General features: G+C 33.9%; 1 protein-coding gene across 4 annotated transcripts in view; it reads right to left on the reverse strand.

The window, feature by feature from the left end:
* Nucleotides 1–12366, reverse strand: part of LOC105468235 (collagen type V alpha 2 chain) — a 274423-nt gene that overhangs the window by 9210 nt on the left and 252847 nt on the right. For all 4 annotated transcript variants that reach the window (XM_011718336.2, XM_071073054.1, XM_071073052.1 and 1 more), the window contains 13 exons: nt 12041–12094; nt 11528–11635; nt 11366–11419; nt 10796–10849; nt 9947–10108; nt 9179–9286; nt 7933–8040; nt 6786–6839; nt 4375–4482; nt 3767–3820; nt 1772–1879; nt 1337–1390; nt 224–331 (listed from right to left, as the gene is read on the reverse strand). In XM_011718336.2, coding sequence (XP_011716638.2) covers nt 224–331; nt 1337–1390; nt 1772–1879; nt 3767–3820; nt 4375–4482; nt 6786–6839; nt 7933–8040; nt 9179–9286; nt 9947–10108; nt 10796–10849; nt 11366–11419; nt 11528–11635; nt 12041–12094 — 1134 coding nt within the window. The remainder of the gene's footprint in view (nt 1–223; nt 332–1336; nt 1391–1771; nt 1880–3766; nt 3821–4374; nt 4483–6785; nt 6840–7932; nt 8041–9178; nt 9287–9946; nt 10109–10795; nt 10850–11365; nt 11420–11527; nt 11636–12040; nt 12095–12366) is intronic.

The following is a 12366-nucleotide window of genomic DNA, read 5'->3' on the forward strand; positions in this document are numbered from 1 at the left end:
TTGTGCTAATGTCTGGGTAGGCTGGACTCTGATTTTATGTGCTCTAACGTATCTGTATTAAAATACTTGAAATGGTTACTTATACAAACTCTTGTGTGACTTCTAAGTTTGTTTTCAGGGTCCCTTAAGTCTCTGTCAATCAGGCTGCACAGACATTTCTTGGATGGAATCTGAGCTATTGAAATGAATAGCATTTCTTGCATGTAAACCCTTGTGACTTTACCTCAGGTCCTGCTTCTCCTACACTGCCTCGTACACCTGGAGGTCCAATTGGCCCAAGTGGCCCAGGGTTTCCTTCTTTACCCGAAGGACCAACTGGGCCTGGAGGACCCTGCAAGAAACAAAGACCGCAGTTTAGATTCTGTGAAGAAAAAAATGTTACAATGCCTTTTTACATATGGAGCTGGTACAGTGATTTCTAAGACTCATTTTCTTACTGATTAATAAATGAACTTCTGGTACTTTGTAACATTTATGATTTCATGACATAGGAATTTTCCATCATCCATGCATGGTAAAAGACAAATATGAGTTTACATCTTTAATGGGCTAGTCATCTACTTTTATTGGTAGTAACTTTCATTAAACCTCACATATTGTAAACTTAGAAATTCAATTAACTTGAAAGAAGAAAATGACAGAAGTTGGAGTGTTTTAGTGAAATTTTTGTGCTTATGCCTCAGAATATCATCATGGACTATTATTCTCAATTTTATGTAGGATTTTTTACACTGTATTTAGATGTACCAGAATTGCTTTGAATTATTTTTTCTAATTTTTTCTACAAAATGTTTTCTATTTTCCTAAATAATTACATACATCACTTGTCTTATGACATCAATGACTTATTACAAGCAACATTAATACTAATGGAGAATTTCTAAAAGTTTCAAATATTGGCTTCATTTTATTATTTACTTCCAAATTAGCCTTATGTAAACTACTTCTGAGGAATTATCACAATTACTTAAATGACAAAATATATTCAGCCTCAAAATCTGTCTCCACTTCATAGTAAATCCTATTATACCATCTTAAAAATTGAAAGTTTAACAGAAATTTTAATTAACACAATGTAACAAAATGAACTAACAGAGGAATATATCCAAACCCTAGGTAAGAAATTTTAATGCTGGCCCATGAGGTAATATATCATGTTTCATAACATTTCTACTTAAAATTAATTGCTAAATAGCTTGTCTCATATGTGTGTTGCCAACCTCAGAGATGAGCCAACTCCAGCTTCAATAACATGAAAATGATACTCAAGCATTAGCAGTACATCAACAAAGGCATTATTATTTACACCTGCAACTTACTACTTTTTGTTACTTACTCTTGGACCAAACGGTCCAGGGATTCCAGCACTTCCTTGTTCACCATTTGGACCCTAAGTAGGAATACAATAAAAAATGTTGCCAAAATATTTGGATCCTGCATTGTGCCATTCTCAAAAATGTGCTATCATTGACTTTAGCAGCATAAACTACTTTGATTAAGTCTTCAATCTCTGCAATGTCTACATGAGTTGACCAATTTGTTAAAGACATATCTGTAGGAGTAACAGTGCCTATAGCTTTTGCTGTATTTCTCCCCTACAAAATTATAGCTTATTATTGGCAATTACCACTTGTTATTCATCAAGATATTCTTTGAACTGAAAAGAAAATACAAACATATCCACCTATTTTATAGGCAGATAAATGTTCATGTCAAGATACCCGTGTATTTTCAACTGGAGGGCAGAACAACACTTAAAGGAATAACTTACAGGAGGGCCGGGAAGACCCTGAAGACCAGTAAAGCCTCTGTGGCCCTTCTGACCTCTGTCGCCTCGGTCTCCATGATCACCTTTGTCACCACGAGGTCCTTGGGGTCCCTAGAAATAGAGATACGGCATGAAAATTACTTGCTACATATTATTGTTGAGACTACAATTTACTAAAATTTTGCTTTTTATAATTGTATTTACTACAATTTTGAACATGGTATTTTATATGGTTACTTATCTAAATAGTATTAGACCTAGAAATGTCTGTTTATTTTTCCCAAAGAATGGTAGGTGATCACTGAAAAAAGATACATAACAATAGTTTTCTAAATATTCATTTTTAAATGTTTATCTTACATTCATACTAAAATTAGATATTTTTGTTTGATCTAGCCTATCTGAAATGTTTTTTAAAGATTATGTTTCACAGATTTAGTTGATATTATATATAAAAATATTGCCACCATATATAGATTCTTTTAAATTAAAACATTTCATACTTGCCATGTATAACAATGAAATGATTTTAAATTTACATATGCAAATAAACTAGCTGGATATGACAGTTGCAACTATATTAAGAAATTGGCAAAAACTTGTTTGAACAAATTAAACAGAAATATCATCTTTAAGCCACTTTCCTCTAAAGAACAAAGCAACTCTAAGTTATCCCATATCTGCAACATCTGTAACCAAATCCAGTGATCTTGACGCTGAGAAACTACAAAGAAAGCCATAGCTAAGGATCTTATTTTGGGATAGAAGCTACACCCAGAGAAGAGGTGAAAATTATCTGATCAATCTCAGATGTTTTGTTATTGTTGTTAGTGGTGTTGGTTTGGTTTTGTTTCAAGTCCTGGGAAATTAAAAACAGCTCCAGGGAATCAGTGGTTCACAGTAAACTGACAAGTGACATAGAGTCATCTACTATAGAACTGGCTTCTGTTGCTTTTAGTGTTTTCCCAAAAGAGAATTGGATCCCTATTTATCTGATTTTGGAAGATGACTGCAATCAGCAAATCAATTGGCTCTCAGGTTAATTTTTCCCTTATTGTTTTGATTTTGAATTTATATTTCCTAATTATCATACAGTATAGGAACCCATTTATAATAAAAATAAGATGATTTCAGTAGCTTTTATATATGTTATATAACAATGTAAATTTAAATACTATCAAAATCAGCCTGAAGTTTTTCATAATGTTCGAAAGGTTCTTTTATTTGGGGGATGACCCAAAGTTTCATCATTAAAAATAAACTACATCAGAAGCCACCTATTTGAATTATTAACTACAATGTATTTATTCACAGAAAACAAAATTACAATGTTTCTATAACTGTTCACTTGACATGCATGCAACTATTAAATATTCGCCGGTCAAGCTCAAATTAAAGCTTAGAATTATTTAATAATATGGCCATGATTTTAAAAGTATAATTGTTCTTTTTGAGAATAGACATTGATTTACCTGATGGGCATGAAAAAGCATGTGACCTATTAGATTGCACATTGGATGATTCATTCATGGTAAGACATCTACATAATAATGTTAACCTGAAAGTGACTGATTTCAAATAGCACAAAGATCAGAACATAGAAAGAAAAATCTAGTTGAAAATGAAACATAATATTTGAATAGTGCTTTTCAAGTTTACAGAGAGCTTTCAAATCCATTTTCCTATGTAGTTTTTAGAATAGCTCAGAGAGAAATACACTATAATCCCTATTATTTTAGGAGAAATCTGTGACTTTAAAAGCCTCCATGATTATTGATAGAATTCATGGTTAAATTCAGAAGAATTGTGTTAAAATTATAAAAATAAACTCATATTATTTTAAAAAATAAGAGTAAACTCATATAATTTTTAATTAATATTTTTGTTCAAGCTTGAGGAATTTCACATTTTTCGGTTATGAATCTTATACTATATTTCTTTGGGAGTATATTTTATATAAGAAAACATTTTTTAAAAATACAAAAACAGAGAACTTACAGGTAATCCACGTTTCCCAGCTCGACCAGGTGGTCCTATAGGACCCCGAGAACCCTAAAAGAAATTTACAAAAAAAATTGGCATGTAAAAAAGATATTCACATATTATATAGATATAGGATGTCAAAAATATGTTTATAGTTGGATGCTTTTATATATATGTGAGTGTATGTGTATAGTCTTATGATTAATTAATTGAAATCAGGCAAATGTCTATCTGTAGATAAGACTGTGGTCACTATAACTTCAATGACACTTTTATGGTCAATTTTATTCATCGACTTCATTGAATAAGTATAACCTTAGTTGAATACAGTAAGACAATACTCATTTACATTTAACATGATGCATACTTATTACATTCTCAAACTACAGCATTTTCCCATGATGGAAGTCAAAGCATCAGTATCTTCTATTCCCTCTTAGAAATGAAATTTTGCCTTTCAGACTACGAAACATATACTAGTTCATAATTAGCTGTTTACCATTCATTATTTAGAGTTCTTAACAAAGTGCACATGTATGACTGTGTGTGTGTGCATATATGCAGCTTATAACATAGCATATGGGTGTGCAAAACTGTCAGTGTGAAACTGACTCCCTCCTTACCGGATCTCCTCTTTGTCCTGCATCTCCTGGAGCACCCACAGGGCCAGGAGTTCCAGGGGCACCCTGAGAGCCTGGCAGACCTGCAGGCCCAGGGTCTCCACGATCACCCTGTCAAGAGTAACCACGATATTATTTTTTAACATTTATTCTAAACAACAATATTCCATATGCTTATGTTATTCTTATAATATTAATAATAGGAAAAATATGCCCTTTAAAACTTATTTTTATTTATTATTTTACTAAACTATTTTACTTATATTTACTAATTAATAAATCAAATTGAAAAGAATAAAGTTATTTCCCCCTAATTTCAGGTCTCATCCTTTCCTTCACCTACTCCCTATTGCTTGCACAGTCAAGAGCATTGGGGTATAGGAGTGATCACCTCCAGAATGTATCATGTTTTCCAGAGCACCAATCTTTAAGCTGGAATATTGGTATACTTGGAATACACAAAGACTTTCCAAAGATTGTGAAAACAAAGAAAATTTTAAGGAAACCACCTTCCAGATTTTCCTCTCCATATGTATTCTTTCAGAAAACTAAATTTTGATTATCCTTCCTTACTTCCCCTAAATAATCCACCTTCTCCCGCTTTGCAAAAGAAAAGCAGAAATCATACCATCTGCAATCTTATTATGATTCAATGTCCCAAGGAATAAATACCTCTAGGCACTGAACTAAGGGACTTTTCCAGAATGCATAGTTTACTTGAGTATAAAGCTACGAAGGACTTGGAAAATAAAGAGGCTCCTTTTTATTTTATCCAGATGACACAATTATGACAAGGCTCCAAATATTACTTGTCTCCTTAAGAAGTCAGAGGTGAGATAAGCGTTATATGAACATGTCTAAACATAAATATTTGACTTGAAAAATGGAGTCAGACTATATTTTCTGACAAAAAAAATTATCTTATTTGACTGATAAATTTATCAACCTAGATAAACTTTGGCAATTAGGTTACAGAACGGACACATAATACATTGAATAAGCTAAACTGGCAACTTCAAGGTTTTGGAAAAAAAAAAAATACTTGCCCGGGCACGGTGGCTCACGCCTGTAATCTCAGCACTTTGGGAGGCCAAGGCAGGCGGATCACGAGGTCAAGAGATCGAGACCATCCTGGCCAATGTGGTGAAACCCCGTCTCTACTAAAAATACAAAAATGTGCTGGGTGTGGTGGCACGCACCTGCAGTCCCAGCTACTGGGGAGGGTGAGGCAGGAGAATCACTTGAACCCGGAAAGTGGAGGTTGCAGTGAGCCGAGATAGCATCACTGCACTCCAGCCTGGCAACAGAGCAAGACTCTGTCTCAAAAAAAAAAAAAAAAAAAAATTACTTAAAGCACTTGTACATTTAGAGTTTACCAGGAATCACCTCCTTTGCAACTATTTAAACTTGCGATTTTAAAAAGGTGATGGCAACTTAAAATAAGTATAGAGATTTATAGATTTTCATAATTACTTCAGCAAAACCTTTGAAGATGGTTGCACTATACAATATAAATTGACGAAGGAAAAAACCCAAGATGCCAAGAGAATTTGCAGTCTGTGAATTACAGTAGATGAGCGTACTTTAGCCCAAGCTTTCTCCAAATCCTTTCTTCCCCTTTTTTTCAACATGAGGTTGAGTGTCTATCCTCTACTGGAGTCTTTAAACATGTCTTTTAATATACAAATGCCCAATGGCATATGTATTAATTATATTTAAAGCATTTGAAAACGGAGGTTCAGAAAATCTGCTTAAGATTACATAGCTAATTACTTAGGGAAACAATATTCCAAATCAAGTCTGACTGGCTCCAAAGCCCATTCTGCTACATGATGAGCTTTCATTACATCATAGCAGACTTTGGAGTGGGGAGTGATTTTGCCTTCAGTGACTGATCTCAGCAGCCTGAGACAATTGTGCAACTGCCAGAAGGGACTGGGGCTTCAGAGAAAGTTGAGGACATGTTCAGTTCAGCACATTCTAATTTAAAACACATCATGGAATATACAGTGTTTAAAAAGCCACATGGCTTATATTCTCATAGGGCATTCGCTTTAGATGGTGAGTGGAAAAATTTAGACATTACACAGCACTATTTTGGCTTTCATACTTTTGTTAATGAGTTTAAAAGTTGGAACACTTCATATATATCCTCATCCAAAGCCTTTATGTTGAACCAAAGATGGAATCAATTTTATCTTTCTGCTCTGAAAAAATACCATCTTAATTTGTTATATATTCAATATCATTTCATTTACAATATTTAAAAAACATGGCCTTACAGAAACAGTTGTTATTCAGAAAAATCAGAGGTGCATTGGAACTATCAGGAAAAATGATAGTTTTTAGTGTAAATTAAAAAGATTTCAGATTGGCATGACTTTAGATTTTATAATAAGTGAAATGGCTCTTACACGTTCTCCAACGGCACCATCTCGTCCTGGGGTACCATCATTGCCAGCTGGACCCTATAAAGAATAATGATTTGAAAAACTACTTAACTGAGTAATGAAAAAAATCTTCATTCCAATTGTCAGAAAAATGACAGAATGTTTTACACCTCTGTTTTATAAACTGTAAATTAGCATTTATGCAAATGTCAGCAGAAGAAAGGTTTCTACCTCTTTTTCATTATTTTGAATTACTGCAAAATTAACACATTCTTACTTAATCCACATTCTTCATTTATATTTCTTCTTTTGAAAAGTGAAAAATCTACAAGTATTTTGAAATTGACAGCAATTACATTCTTGCCACTTTATGTTTTGCTTGCATTACCAATGAAAGGTTTTTCTTACATTTGCTTCTTAAGATTATTCAAATAATATCCTTAAAGTTTTGAAATAAAATAACTGTGTTTCAATGATATTAAACTACTTTAAGAAATATATAGTCTTCCTTTTCTATTTTATTGTGATATTTTTCATAAACATGTCTTTACTATTTGATCAAAAATTGTTCCAAAAGCTATTGATTCTTTCAATAAAATGTTACATTAGCTGTTTGATGATTCACTACTTAAAACGCTGAACAGAGGATATTCCAATCTTTAACTTCTCAAATTGCCTATCAAACACTGATTTCCTCCCAAAAGTGCCTAAAGGAACATAATATCCATTACGTTACTTTATAGTGATATTTAAGTAAAATGATCTCTACTAACTTTGCCCTTTTTACAAGCTGGAATAGCTATATTAATCCTATCACCAAAAAACTTGGCAATTTTGATAAATATGCCATTACAAAATGAAATAACAACAAGGGGAAAGATGAATGGATGTGTCTTTTTACCTTCAAAACAGTTTGGCAACAGCTTAAATGAACTAAAATACTTAGCTCCAGACTAGATGAAGGTCAGTGCAAAGACACTGATCCTGTTATCTTTTCTTTATGTCATTACTTAGCCAACTCTCTAGGGAAGTACAGTACATCAAATAATATTACTAAGAAACTTTCATAAGGTCAAATACGCAATCAAATTCTAAATCAATTGCTAAATGAAAAAATTGTTCCCATGACACCAGATAACAACAGAAGAGTTATTTTCACTGTAGTACTCACTTCTGGTCCAGGTTCCCCTACAGGACCATTGGAGCCCGGGGGTCCCACAGGTCCAGGTGGACCTTTATCTCCTGTTGCACCAGTTGGTCCTACTTTTCCTGGTGTTCCCTGAAATAGAAGTATAAATGTCAAACACTTGTGAAGAAATGGAAGAAGGCTAGTTCCCATAAAGGCTAAGTTTTCAAAATGGTGCCTCTGGGCTCCTTCTATAACAATAATTTTGCGTTATCTTACAACACCCATGTAATCATAATGCTTTCTTAGAGGCACGCCCACGTCCTGTGAGACTCCTCTTGACATATCGAAGGGACCCAAAACCAACCATCCGTTGCCACCAGCACAGGTGTACATTTTGGGTTCTAATCATGTGTACCATAGTTGATTCTGGCTGCCCTTCTGGAATTTGAATCACTCTCATCCTTTTTCCCCACTCCGCTTTGTCTGTTCATTTTATTTCTATATTCTGATACTTTGATCTCACTCTTGAGAGATCTTACTTTCACAGCTTTGGCTCACTTCTGATAACAATAAGACATCCCTTAGCTCCTACTTTGTTGGTTTCATATTTCTACCCACGTCTCTCAGTTCCAAGATCCCATACATCTCTCGGTCTACATTCCATACGAAAACATTATTAATTTTTTTCAAGCACTGCAATCTTTTAGCAATAAAATTTAGTCTCTTCAAAGCTAACTTTGAATCAAAGTTTTATCCATACTCCAGGGAATATAAAATCCTAAAGTACCCTCCAGGGAACAGAGATTACCTTCAGATCCTTCTTCAGCATTCCCTCCACATTCAACTCAAATATTACTTTAGCTCAACTATGTCTTCCCTTTGATGGTTTACTGTGAAATATGGTGTTTTTGTTAAGCATGTTTACTTAAAAAGACACTACCTACTCACCAGGAGATTATTCCCCTCCTCTAGCTCCAGGGGATCTTTTTAATCTTTGAAGAAGGATTTAAAGGTCACCAAAAATCCATATCCTTATTTGCCTGCTTTTCTAGTCTCAGGGTTAAACAAATATATATTTCCAAAGACTTTTGTTTTTAAATTCTTAACTACTTAAGGTAGTTAAGAATTTGACATTTAAGATCAAAAGATTTTTAAGATACTCAAAAATTAATGTCCCTACAATACTGTTTAAATCTATTCATCAAGCAAAAAAATAAAATAAAATAAATTCTCTAAACAATTTGTATTGCACATATGAGGTAAAACATTGACTGAAGCAGTTACTCACCGCTGGGCCTGGTAGGCCGGGCATGCCTCTCTCTCCACGTTGCCCAGGCATGCCAACAATTCCTCTCTGCCCAGTCGTTCCAGCTGGACCAGGGGGGCCATCTGGACCCTAATGTTGAGGACAAACTAAAATCAGAAACTATCCAGGGTAAAATTGTACCCAAGGAATTTACAATAAGTTGGGTGCAGCTTTACGGGTTTTTCAGTATGAAAAAGAAGTTCTCTGTTTCTCAAAATCATACTACATATGAGTAGTTATAAATTGTCATCCACACAGAACCTCTAACATTATTTAAAGGTAAAAACAGCTCATCAGTTGGAAAGAAGCTGAAGATTAATGTGAATACTGACTCAATAAAAGAGGTAACTTCAGAGAAATATTTTTTCTTCTTTATAAAAAGACAAAAAGAAAGTTTAACAATAAAGAAAAAATAGTTATCTAAACACAATATTTAAAGGCATTTGCATATAAAATATAATATACATATATTTTTAAAGTTATTCATACATAATGAACATTTAACTAATAATTTTTTGGTTTAGTTTTTAGATACCATATCTATTACTGCTATTTTTAAAATCTATATATATACACATTTTTCCTAAATCAGAGAATTGTAAATGAAAATCTATAGGGCACAATGCACTTTAAAAATTTAGGAATGTGCCCAGCACAATATTTAAGCATTTTTGCGGCACTGATCATTACAGGTTTCTATTTGTAAGTATTTCAGTTGAAGGTGGTCTGGAACAAATACACCAAACTTACAGGTTGCCCGTCTTCTCCTGGGTCCCCTTTGTCTCCTGGGCCACCAGGGGGGCCAGCAGGTCCTCGATCTCCCACACGCCCATGAGAGCCAGGGTCCCCACGAAGACCTGGAGGTCCCTCCTTCCCAGGTTCTCCTAGGGGCCCTGCAGGTCCTGGAGCTCCCTAGTATAACAAAGAAAGAAACACCCAGGAGGGCAAAATGGAAGCCAAGTAACAGTGACTGATGTAACATTGTCTGCCTCAGATGCAGATGTTCAAGCCTCACGGGTTCATTGTGACTGTTAGATAATCAGTTTTTCAATAGGATTTAAACAAAACAAAACAAAAGAAAACACAGCTGTAGATTCATTCCCCAGGGGGAAAACTAAATATCATTTGCAGTCAATTCCCTTTGAATAATTTTTAAAGAGCGGTGCTACTCACTTGAATTTTCAAACTTATTTAAGGCTCCACTCCAATGATGAATATATAATACTTTATTCTGTGATAATTATTTATTCTTATGATTTGATCTAATGAATGACATTTATTAAAGAAAGTTCCATAGTTGCATCTTAACTGAAGAAAATGATTATTAGCACACAATACTATAAGTATTCAGTATTTAAATGGAATAATAATAAAACAATGGGGCTAAAAAGAACTTGCAAATTAGCTCCTCCAAGAAATACTATATTATTAAGGATGATTTGCTTTGCTGAAATGCCAGTATGCATTACTGGAATAAGAGTTGTTAAATAAGAAAATGTACCATTAAGAAATTAAATAAAATAATAAATATAACTCAAATGTATATGTGTGTGTGTAATTATTTCACTATCAGTGACTTGACTCACTAAGTTGACTTACAGCAGGGCCTGGAGGTCCAACTCTGCCAGCAGAACCAGGAAATCCTGTAGCACCCTAGAACCAGAATATCATATAAGCAATTTCTAAGGTAACATAAATTAGTTACATGTATTATCCTGAGATTTTTTTCACAGGAAGACTGAAACCTTTAGATTTCCTTTCATGTTGTAAGCAATAATTTTTTTTCTTCGTATGAATCCCATATTTTGGGGAATTAATCTAGATTAACTGGTAGGAAGGGTACTATTTTCCTTTTTCCCTGCAAGTAGTACTAGAATCGCATTGATATTTTATATAATTGAATTAAAGTGCTTTCACATTATTTATTTACTCTTTTATATAGGTAATATGTTACTTACATTACAGGTGAGGCACCTGGGTCTCCAAGATTACAAATTTGATTGTAACCCAAATCTCCATGAGTTAAGTGCCCTTTGAACTATAGTACATTTGATACAGGTAATAATTTGCTATTTCAGCCTCAGATGGAAATGATCTTTTACATGACCAGGAAGCACTAGAAAACTAGAATTAACTGTGCATACTTCACAGAGCATCAAAGAAACTTACAGGCGGACCTTGGGTTCCTCGACCACCTTTTAGTCCAGGAACACCATTAGGACCCTAAATAGAAACAAACAAAAGAGCACTGTAGTGAAGCAAAAGAGGCTGAATGTACACTCCAAACATGGGACACTTGACTCAAGTTATGCCTTTTTCTTGTTAACTTACATGAGGGCCAGGAGATCCTGCTAACCCTTGTGGTCCAGGAGAACCAGCATCTCCCTTCTGTCCTGGCTCTCCAGGTTCACCTTTTACTCCAGGCTGTCCATCAGGACCCTATATGAAATCATACAAACAAGCAATTGATTATAAGACTAATAGACAAATTAGAGTAATTATTACTAATGTATCAATTAATCATATATTGTGAAACAGTGCTTTGTAATCAGTATTAAAGCATAGTAAAGGAAAAAAAGTACTCTGATGAGATCTTTCAAGACAGCATAAAAAATAAGCTATCCCACTGTATTTTTATTGTAACAAATAATTATAGAAGCTCAACTAGCACAAACTCAAGTTTTGTGCCAATCTATAAAAAATGTATTGAAAATGAGAATATTGTCTAGAAAGCTATAAACTGTCCAGAATTAATATGACTTCAAAACATATGACAATGATCATTAAACTTATTATAACAAGATAAGTGTTTATTTGTAAATTAGGGATATTTGAAAATTATACCTGGGGTCCGGCAAAACCAACAGCTCCAGTTGGGCCATTTTCACCTCGAGAACCCTAGAAGGAGTCAAAGATTACTGTAGCTTTCACACATTATTCTAAACAGGAACAGTATTTTAAAATATGATTATATAAATTTGATAGTTAGACATGTAAATATAGAAAAATTACACATATTGCTTAAGGAAGGACCTTAAGGATTATATAAAGATATAGGTCATAGAACAAAATTCCCAAGGTCAGAAGTCTCAAAGGAGCCTCCAAATTATTTAGTAAACAAACTGCCTAACTACACTTAACAGATTGCATAGCAGATAATTTTTAAGTTT

This window comes from Macaca nemestrina, chromosome 11 (assembly GCF_043159975.1).
Source record: "Macaca nemestrina isolate mMacNem1 chromosome 11, mMacNem.hap1, whole genome shotgun sequence".
NCBI lineage: Eukaryota > Metazoa > Chordata > Mammalia > Primates > Cercopithecidae > Macaca > Macaca nemestrina.